At 39.2% G+C, this 10,827-nt stretch overlaps 1 protein-coding gene across 1 annotated transcript in view; it reads right to left on the reverse strand.

Moving 5' to 3' along the window:
* Window positions 1-723: 723 nt before the first annotated feature.
* Window positions 724-10,827, reverse strand: part of LOC104950769 (5-hydroxytryptamine receptor 5A) — an 18,036-nt gene continuing 7,932 nt past the window's right edge. The window contains exons 3-4 of the mRNA XM_010777328.1: window positions 1,671-1,815; window positions 724-898 (exon numbers count right to left, since the gene is read on the reverse strand). Coding sequence (XP_010775630.1) covers window positions 724-898; window positions 1,671-1,815 — 320 coding nt within the window. The remainder of the gene's footprint in view (window positions 899-1,670; window positions 1,816-10,827) is intronic.

Consider the following 10,827-nt stretch of genomic DNA (forward strand, 5'->3'; position numbering starts at 1 on the left):
TCTTCATTTGTATTTACTTGCTTAATCTGTTGTATTGTGTTGCATTGTGGGAGGAGCCTGTGACCTGAATGTCATTGACGTATCTACACTGTGTACAAATGACAATGAAAGCCTTGAATCTTGAAATCTCCAGTTGTCCTCACCAGGTTGTTGTGATCAGTGAGAGTACGATGAGGACGACGGTGCTGACCAGAGGGTCCGAAATACCGGCTTTATACTTCAGCAGGATGCCAAAACCCAGAATAGCTTTCAGGAGAGTCCACCAGACAAACAAAGCCAGGCCGTTCTGGGTCTGCCACAATGAAAAAGCACAAGATAATGTATAGAAACAGCGTTTAAAGAGTCCTCTCCTGCTGATGTTCAGGTGTATATCAGTATGTAGTGTCTCTACTTTAAAGAGTCCTCTCCTGCTGATGTTCAGGTGTATATCAGTATGTAGTGTCTCTACTTTAAAGAGTCCTCTCCTGCTGATGTTCAGGTGTATATCAGTGTGTAGTGTCTCTACTTTAAAGAGTCCTCTCCTGCTGATGTTCAGGTGTATATCAGTATGTAGTGTCTCTACTTTAAAGAGTCCTCTCCTGCTGATGTTCAGGTGTATATCAGTATGTAGTGTCTCTACTTTAAAGAGTCCTCTCCTGCTGATGTTCAGGTGTATATCAGTATGTAGTGTCTCTACTTTAAAGAGTCCTCTCCTGCTGATGTTCAAGTGTATATGTAGTGTCTCTACTTTAAAGAGTCCTCTGAGCAGCCCACCAGGTATCGTGTCCACCAGATCACATTTTGGTTGCTGCTGACCAGTCGTTCTTTGTGCTTGTCGAGGTTGGAGTAGGACATGCAGAGCATGTTGAAGCTGAGGATCGGTAGGGTCCACTCGAGGACAACTGCTTCACAGATATCACTGCAGAAAGCAACAGCAGCTTTCATTACTTCTGCACACACACACACACACACACACACACACACACACACACACACACACACACACACACACACACACACACACACACACACACACACACACACACACACACAGAGACACACACACACACACACACACACACACACACACACACACACAGAGACAGACAGACAGACAGACACATTATTTTTTAAGTTTGGAGCATTGGCACTACTTACTGTCTGTCCCAGAAAGCCATGCTGCACATCCTAGCAATGTTAACCAAAGTCCAGATAAAGAAAAAAGCCGGTGGGTGGATTTCTGGATAGCAAGACTCAGGACCGTGGGCATTCCTGCAGATGGAACGAAAAAACTGTGTAAATCAAAGTTAACTTTATTGTCAATCTTCTCGTGTACACACAGAGTGATCGAAATACCGTTTCCCACTAAATCTACACGCCTACTGCTCTTCATCTTGGTTTTCACTTTCTTTGGTTAATTTGTTCTTGTTTTAATTCAGCAGGTGAATTTATATGTTCATAAAGTTGTGTGTGTGAGCTTAACTCCGTGTATTTATTTATTTATTTGGTTTGTCATCTTATCTTTTCTTGATTACCATGTACCTCTTTTATCAAAAATCTAAAATGTCTGCTTTTTTAAACTATGTGCTCCTGGACACCATTTATTAGTTATTTTTCTCACATTCCCCTTAAATCCATTAGTACTACAGAGGGTCTCAAATCCAAGAAATTCAACATGTGAATAATGGTACCTTTTAAAGAGGCCGACCACTGCGTACACGAGCCACGCCATGCACCAAATGTCCACGATAACCCAGAATCTCTCCGACCACCAGTCCATCGTCACCTCCAGAGGGAAGGACTCAAAAACATTCTTGGAGGAGGTCTGAAACAGAGCTGAGAGGAAACACACAGGTCTACTGAGTTCACATATACACCCGCTGTAATTAACATCCTATCAGTGTAGATTATAATGTGTGTGTGTGTGTGTGTGTGTGTGTGTGTGTGTGTGCCAGGTCAAGTTCTTGTCCTCTAAGGACTTTCACGGCAAAGATATTTCAGTAATTAAAGTACACGTGCCGACTAAAGACTCCTTAAATGTCCATCCATCCATCCATCTTCTCCCGCTTATCCGTGGTCGGGTCACGGAGGTAGCAGTTCCAGCAGAGAGCCCCAAACTTTCTTTTCCCTGGCCACATCAACCAGCTCTGACTGGGGGATCCCAAGGCGCTCCTGGGAGCGCCTTGGGATCCCCCAGTCAGAGCTGGTTGATGTGGCCAGGGAAAAGAAAGTTTGGGGCTCTCTGCTGGAACTGCTACCTCCGTGACCCGACCACGNACACACACACACACACACACACACACACACACACAGGTATCTTCTCTGATGCTGCACACACACACACACACACACACACACACACACACACACACACACACACACACACACACACACACACACACACACACACACACACACACTCATGCCTTTTGTAAAGCAGGAAAATAGCAAGTTATTATTGCCATCATCTTTGAATAGATGCGAGAAATTGCAGAAAATAATCCCATATCACGCAGCCAGCAATTAAATACAAACGTAGAAAATTGCTTTCTTTTTTAGAGAGAGGTGATGCATGTTTTAAAGTATGATATATATTATAGTAGGGGCGTAAGAGAAGCTAATGTTAAAGGAAACAATTATCTGTTATGGGCTCAGCACAGAAATCTCGTGGTGTTTGTCGAATGTTGTTTTTATATCACTCCGCAATTGCCAAAAGAAACTCAACACTTTAGAATCACATCCTTATTTTGGTGTGTAATATAGTGGAGGAATCAAGCATGGCATATTGATCCTCAGCCAATAGTTGTGCTGTATTTAAGTGAGACGAAGGTATCACCAATCTGAGTGCATTTAACGTCACGGTCCAGTGAAAACCATGTATCTCCAGATTTGCTCATTTTGAATTATTGTAGAATTAAAAGTTAAAGAAGGATTCAGAAACTTCTCTTAATTCAATTTACAGGCTTACTTTAACATGCTAACATGCGCTAAATGACAATTAGCATGTTAGTGTGCTATCATTTGCTAATTAGCTCTAAACCGAGGGTGCGTCTAATGCAGATATTTGATCATAAACAATGAATGAAAGCTTTGACTTGATGACAATGCTAATTTATTAGTGTTTAGTAGGTTTAATGTTTACCAACTTAACCATGTGAATTAGCCATGTTAGCATGCTATATCTTGCTAATTAGCTTCAAACAGAGTTCAGCTGATGCAGGTATTTGGTGATAGAAAGCATATGAAAACTTTGATTTGATGACGGCGCTAGATGATAAATTAGGGGATAACTAACGTTTGTACAAAAACCTGATTTGGACATGAATGTGTTGCTTCTCCTTTTGCGATATTTCCCAGAAAAAAAACAAAGTTGCAAAGGTAAAGTCAGTGGGATCACCAAAAACCATTAAATCCACTGGACTCCATGGATATTATTTAAGCAATAGCTCACGACAGGCCGTGGTATATGGTAATTATATCACAGCTAAGGGGCGTGGTTCGGCCCGACCATAGACTCGACGCGAAGCATGCAGTTTGCTTTTCAGCCCAACTGTATACAGTTAAATCGACCGGACTTCTTTCTGCATGTGAGCGTCCTTAACAACGGTCAATAAGTCCTTGCTGCACATTATCCCTTACGGCCCGTCCACACTACAGCTTCGACAGCTTCAAAAACGGTTTCCAACGCGTCTGCCCATTCACTTTGAATGGGGTGACGTCACGTTGCCTCGCTTTTCGCCGAACTGCATTGTGGGTAGCAGAGCGGAGCTTTCCTGGCGTTTCAGGCAGAAGTTGAGCAATGTTCAACTTTTGAAGCTTCTGAAGCTTTCGGTGGAAGCGTCAGCCAATCAAATCATATGCCAGTACAAGCTCTAGCCAATCAAACCGCTGCTTGTGTGTCAGGGGCGGGAGATTCATGTGATTGGTTGTTGGTCGAGCTTCAGACACGCCCGCCGGCAAGCTTTTTTTTAAGCTGTAGTGTGGACGGGCCGTTACATGTTTCCATCTTAAGCTTTGTTAGTTAGTTAGTTAGTTAGTTAGTTAGTTAGTTAGTTTCGTAACGGACGTCGTAATGTAACAGTTGTAGCTTTTCTCAGACGCGGAGGGATACTGACTTGTTGTGAAAAGTAACTACAATTCTACCCGTGACATACACTCATTATATCACGGCTAAGAACCAATCAGATTGCTTGATTTGACTTGTCCGTTTTATAAAGCAGTTTAGACGACAGTGATATACAGATTAACTGATATTGCCAAAAAAAGAAAGTATTACGTGAGAAATTGCAAGAGATACATCGTTTTCACTTGACTAAAACAATATTATAGACTACAGTAAAATACCCTTTTGTAAATGTGTTGTCACTACACAACATGGCCTCTCTACCTGACCCTTTAAACTTCTTTTGTTTTAAATTATATTATAATAAAACCATACAGACCTCATATAATAGCTAAGTAAGAGTAGATTATAACTTCAGAGTTCTTTAGAAATAGATGATTAATTTAAAGACTAATTGCAATGGTGGTTTAAATCTAAAACATGTGGTTGTAAATATTGAAATGCATGGAGTATAGGCAGAAAAAGGAATAATTCTATATGTTAAAATGAGTTCTGGTGAAGCAGATTAGCTCTTCTTTCATGTATAAATTGCATGACCAGCTGGTTGACTTCTTCAGGATTCATACGATTTCTCACTGCTCTCACATCGCCCGAGACTGATTGATTATTTACCCTCTGCCCCTCTTAGGTCTCGTTCTGTGTGATGACCCAGCTCAGGAAAAGTGTTTCTGAAATGTGTCGTTTACCATCCTTTTGTTGTGACTGTCATGTTCAAAAGAGGTTTAAAAAAAGCTAAGAAATGTGGATTATTACCTCCCTCACAGGACTTTTTTGGATACTTGTGTTCATATCTGAAAAAAAACAGACATAAGTGTAATGGAGTTTTTTTGAATGGTCCATCATGTGTCAGTGTTTTCTTTCTACAGACGCCTTGGATGGCACAATTGACAATAAATGAGTCCTTGAACACGTCATTGAGCTTTGGTGCTTTGAGGGAAAGCTTTACTACGTACTACGTACTACGACTACGACTACACACACACACACACACACACACACACACACACACACACACACACACACACACACACACACACACACACACACACACACACACACACACACACACACTAGGTGTTTTGACTTCTCTGTTATCGCTCTTTAAGGGCAGACTCCCCGCGGGGCACTTCATTTAAAATGTGGCTGAAACTCAACAAAAACCCACCTAACCAATATTGCCTTGTCTAAGTTATTCTCTCGGCTCGATCACTTTAAAAAAAAAAAACAGCTTGGTCGTAAAAGGTAGATATAAAAATACGAGATCTCCACATGCCAACTCTCTTTGTTCTTTGTAAAAAATAAACCCTTAATCCATCGAGGCATGTGTCGACAAGTGTTTTTTTTTTTTAAATTCAACCTGTCGAATATTCTGTAAAAACCAAGAAACGCCTGCAAAGAATCTACTCTTATAGCTTTGACAATAACTCCTTCTTATGACAGTCATTGCCAAACAGCTGGAGGTCATTTTTATAACCAGGCATTGGTGTGTTTTCCCTTTATCTCGCTGCCAGCCTCCACATCCCAGAGCCAGGAGGGAGCCGGCTTCTGTTCAAAGGAGCACATCCATCCATCCATCCATCATCCATCCATCCATCCATCAACCATCCATCAACCATCCATCAACCATCCATCAACCATCCATCCATCCATCCGTGTTTTTAAAGACGACAGCATGCATCCAAACGCAGCTCCTCGGTTGAACTGACTTAGGATCAGATCCAGACGCCTCAGGCACTAAAAACCTGTGCTTTAGCTGCAGAAATAGAAGCCATTTCAGCAGCTTCACGACATGTGTTTACTGAGACTCGTTCACTACCCTCTTCATGGAGACAACACATTAGCAATGTTGGCTAAAGCTGCCCCATTTACTGTTTTTGTGACAGTTGATCAGTGGGGACTGTCCACGACACGATCAACAAATAAACTTAAACTTAACTTAATTAACTTATGTAATCGTAACCCCTTTTCTCAAATGTATCTATACCACACCTTATACTCCAGAGTTTACCTGTAAACAAAGATATGCCTACATTGTTAACACTAGCCTCTAAATCAGGGGTGTCCAAACTACGGCCAGAGGGCCAAACTCACTCAGCAAATTCAAAAAGTATAATGACTTAAGTATAATAAACCTTTGCTTGTCTAATATTGTGCTCCTTAAATATATATGTTCAAATATATTACACAGTATTCATGTGTTAAGAAGCCCAATTTTCAAATAAATTCAGTCGAAAACATGTTCTAACTAAGATAAATTGATAAGAGAAAAGCCCAATAACATAACCTTTAAATACACCCTTCATATGTCTCCTCTTATGATCAGCAATCTGAAGCTTTTGTTTTAAGGAATGAGCTGCTAACAAAATAAATGGAACTCCATGGAGAGCTGTGGTGTAGGCTGTTTTTTTCTTACAGCAAGTATCAAGACTAATTTATCTACATTTGATTGATTTTTCCAACGTATAACTGAACTTATGAGGCAATATACTTCGAGCCAGCCCTTCGTATATTGTTCTATATGTGGCCCTCGGTTCGGGCTGTGCAATTAATCATATTTTAATCATCATTAAGATTTTGGCCTGCCACAATTACGAAAACAACATAATAATAAAAAACGATTATTTAGCTTTGCTTGGTTGTGACAGTGCACTGCAACACATTTGATCTAAATTATTTTAGTCTAATTTATTTGTATTTATCATATTTACATATGTTTAGTAGCTTGTTGAAGTGCGCTCCAAAATATTGATCTTGTTTATTGGTATTTATTATTTTGATATTATTTATTTAAATGTAAATATAAATGTATAATTTATTTTTATATTGTTTTTTCCGTTGAATTATACGTTCAGGGTAATCAACAGTTAAAAATATACTGTTCGAAATTATTATTTGTATTTGTTTTAAAGTTCAATAAATGGATGTTTTCAAAGTCAATGAATAATCGTATTTAATAATCGTGATATTATTTATTGACCAAAATAATCGTGATTATGATTTTTGCCATAATCGCACAGCCCTGCCCTCGGTGCAAAAAGTTTGGACACCCCTGCTCTAAATAAAACAAGTTACAAAATGGGTAAAGTGCATATTTTGGAGACATGGTGCATTGACATGATATGGCCATGTTTTTGTGTCTCTCTTATCTTTACAACAAAGCGGAATCAGTCTGTTTCTGTCGACTCTGTTGTTCCACTTGTTATTCTGCGACGCTGTTTTATTCGACGGCACAGCAGGACAGTGAGAAAGAAGATCCCGGCACACAGATCTGATGAGTGGCGTGTCACTCTCACTTTCTCACCCTCCGCTCGGCGCCTGGCTCGCTTTTTAATTCAGGTTCTCAGGGCAAAGCACAGAGGTGATTGTAAGAGAATTGAAAATTGGAATTTGTGAAATACTCCAGAGGAGGCTGGAGATGATACAAAATGTGTTTGCCCCAGGACAGAGCTGGGATGGACAGTGCTTACCTGATTTTTGAAAGTTTATTTGTTCATGTTTTAATTCATGAGCTCTGCTGAAGTGCGGCCGAACACTGACATCTATTGACTTATTCAACAAAAACAAGAAAATACCAAAACATGACATTGTGCAAAAGTAGAAACAAGAGTATGAGAATAAAGCCGGTGGTGGAAAAAGTAGGAATACTGCAGTGTAAAAATACAGGAAAGGTCTAAAGGTATTCACTCTTTAAAGTAGAGACACTACATACTGATATACACCTGAACATCATTAAGAGAGGACTCTTTAAAGTAGAGACACTATACAGATATACACCTGAACATCATTAAGAGAGGACTCTTTAAAGTAGAGACACTACATACTGATATATACCTGAACATCAGCAGGAAAGGACTCTTTAAAGTAAAAAGTCATACACAGAAACACCAATTCCACCATTCCTGATCTCAAAGCTGCTTACAAAGTGTTGAAATGATTGTGAACCTGAGGCAGTTCAAGACTTTTGAACAGGTGTTCAGGGTAAATGAAAGTTCATTTCATGGAGGTTAATTTGAAAACAGATTCATTTCAAGGCCTGGGGGCAGCATAGGAATAATATTTGGATCTCTAAAGAGAAGTAGTGCCAGCAGTAGCTTCCTTTACTTGTTGCCCATCACACTGACAGATGTATTGGCAGATTAACAGGATTCTGTAGAAAGAAAAGTATTAAATAAAGATATATAATAAGAGAAGTAATCAGATTACATTTCTACAAATTGTTGATAACTAGCAGGATTATAATGTTAGTACATAACTAAAAAGGGCATGTACTTTGAGGTAGTTTGATAACACACTGAGGCCTGAAGGAAGGAAACTAACAAACACACCATTTATTATTAACCACTTGACACTCCTTAACCTCTTTTTAAAAAAAACACGCTTTCAGCCTCCAGGTGGGTTCGTTTACAGGCTTTCAGTTCATAACCAACGGAGAATAAAGATTCAAATTTACCTTGTATTTGAAATCAATTGATTTACATCCTCTCCACTTTGTTTGTTATTGTGACTGAGGCCATTTTGAAATCTCACCTATGAGGTGCATTCAAGAACTTCTTCTTCTTCTTCTTCTTCTTCTTCTGGTTTATTGGCAGATGGAAACTTAACATGCATTACCATCCCCTACTAAACTGGAGTGTGGACCAGTCATCTTGGGGAAAAACAACAGCAGAACAACTTAATTCTCTGATTAAAAAATGTTTAATCACAGTTGGCAAACAGTTTCTAGGTGAATGTATCGCCCCCTTCTGGGCCGGAGTGTGGATCAGCACAGCTTCACCTTAAATACTTGTCTGTATAATATAATCCCTGTCCTTTTTAAAAACCTAAATACAGTCCGGTACTCTACATCCCCTGAACTCCTTTGCAATATCTCTTTTATACTTAACTCCAGGGCCGTCCCTTCCGACAGGCCGATCATGCAGAGTGCTTGGGGCCTCACCTTGTGGAGGGGGCCTCATCTTGTGGAGGGGGCCTCATCTTGCGGAGGGTGCATCAACTGAGCCGAAAATATGCGCTTATGCGGCACAATTAGTGTGGCGCGGCACGGTTTCGCCAAGGCTCCACTAGCACCTAGCTGTCCCCCTACCCCCCCCTTTGACGCTCGCGAAACAGAGGGCCTAATCATATAACTTATTTGGGATTTAATGATAGATAAATATATAAATATATAAATATATAAATAGATAGATAGAAAGATGGATGGATAGATAGATAGATGGATGGATAGATATATAGATAGATAGATGGATGGATAGATAGATGGATGGATAGATAGATACATGGATAGATAGATAGATAGATAGATAGATAGATAGATAGATAGATGGATCGATAGATAGATGGATAGATAGATAGATGGATAGAAATGTAGATGCAGAGATAGATAGATATATAGATACTTTATTGATCGCAATTTAGGAAATTCTTTCGTCACAGAAGCAGAAGTGTGTTCAGACTTTATAATACAATACTTAAAATACTTTAAAAAATGTACAATCTTCTTTTGTGAAAGTTTAAAAAGGAGATGAATGAACTCAAAAGAGATGTTGAGGTTTGCTGCATGTGTTGGAGTTTTATTAACAACAGGAGACATGTGGCGCTATCTAGTGGCTGCTGTGGAGCATTGCAAGTATTTCTAAATTCAGCTTCATCAGCTCATTTAAACTTCTTGAGGTTTAAAAAGTCCTTGGATCCAAACTTAGATCATGTGAGTTCATTATAGTTCTTTAGTAAATCAATCTGCATTAAATCTGCATGACTCCAGCAGCTTTAGAGCTTCTACTTCAGTCTCCTTTCATCTCAGAGGAGACGAGGATAATCAGATGCAGGAAGTTAAAATAAGATCAAATATACTTTATTAATCCCACATTTGGGAAAAGTGATTTTGTAGGGAATTTTAGAGCCTCGAATTTCTGGTTATTCAAGATCTTGTAAGGTTTAAGAATTTATTTTTTACAGCGAAATTAAAGGTTTACAGTTAATATTAAGCTACTCTTTGTATCTATGTAATAGATCAGACCATATAACAACATAGTCTCAGATGAATATATTCCCCAGGCAGAGAAATTTTTCACGGAAAAAGTACTTGTATTCAACAACATACGTCAACAATACACCGGGAGACGACGAACCTAGAACAAATAAACAATAAAAATAAGTTGTCAAATGTCTTATCAAAAAGGAGATAGGCCGGATGTCGACACAAGTGTTGGTCAGGAAAACAACAATGATACCGTCTTATTTCTTTTACGTTAAGGTTTTGGTGCGTAATTAGGAAGTAAAAACTTTAGGTACGTCGTGCGAAATCCTTCTTTCGGTTGTTGAGTCCTCCGGGACTTTTACGGTATGCGTCAAACGACGGAGCCATTTTCGGGATAAAAACTAAATCAACCTCGACTCGGTAAAATTTAGTAGAGCTCGACTACAAGTAAATAATTTCTCGAAGTTTGGAGCTACCATCTTTTGAGGTTTTGTGGAAGCAGAGAGCGAGTGATTTACATTTGTTAGAAGGGGAAGATACAACACAAATCGACATTAAATCGGAACTAAATAAACGAGTCTATCAATTATAAAATATAGTGCCAGTTGAGCGATATATAAAGTGAGAAAGTCAAGACAAAATAGACGATAAAACTCTACAAATATTAACATATGTACAAATAAAAATGGAAAAAAAATAAAAGATTGTACCGACGTTTTGGATGGGTGGATGGATGAAAGGATTTTTA

This window comes from Notothenia coriiceps, unplaced genomic scaffold, assembly GCF_000735185.1.
Source record: "Notothenia coriiceps isolate Sejong01 unplaced genomic scaffold, NC01 NC01_scaffold00018019, whole genome shotgun sequence".
Classification (NCBI taxonomy): Eukaryota; Metazoa; Chordata; class Actinopteri; order Perciformes; family Nototheniidae; genus Notothenia; species Notothenia coriiceps.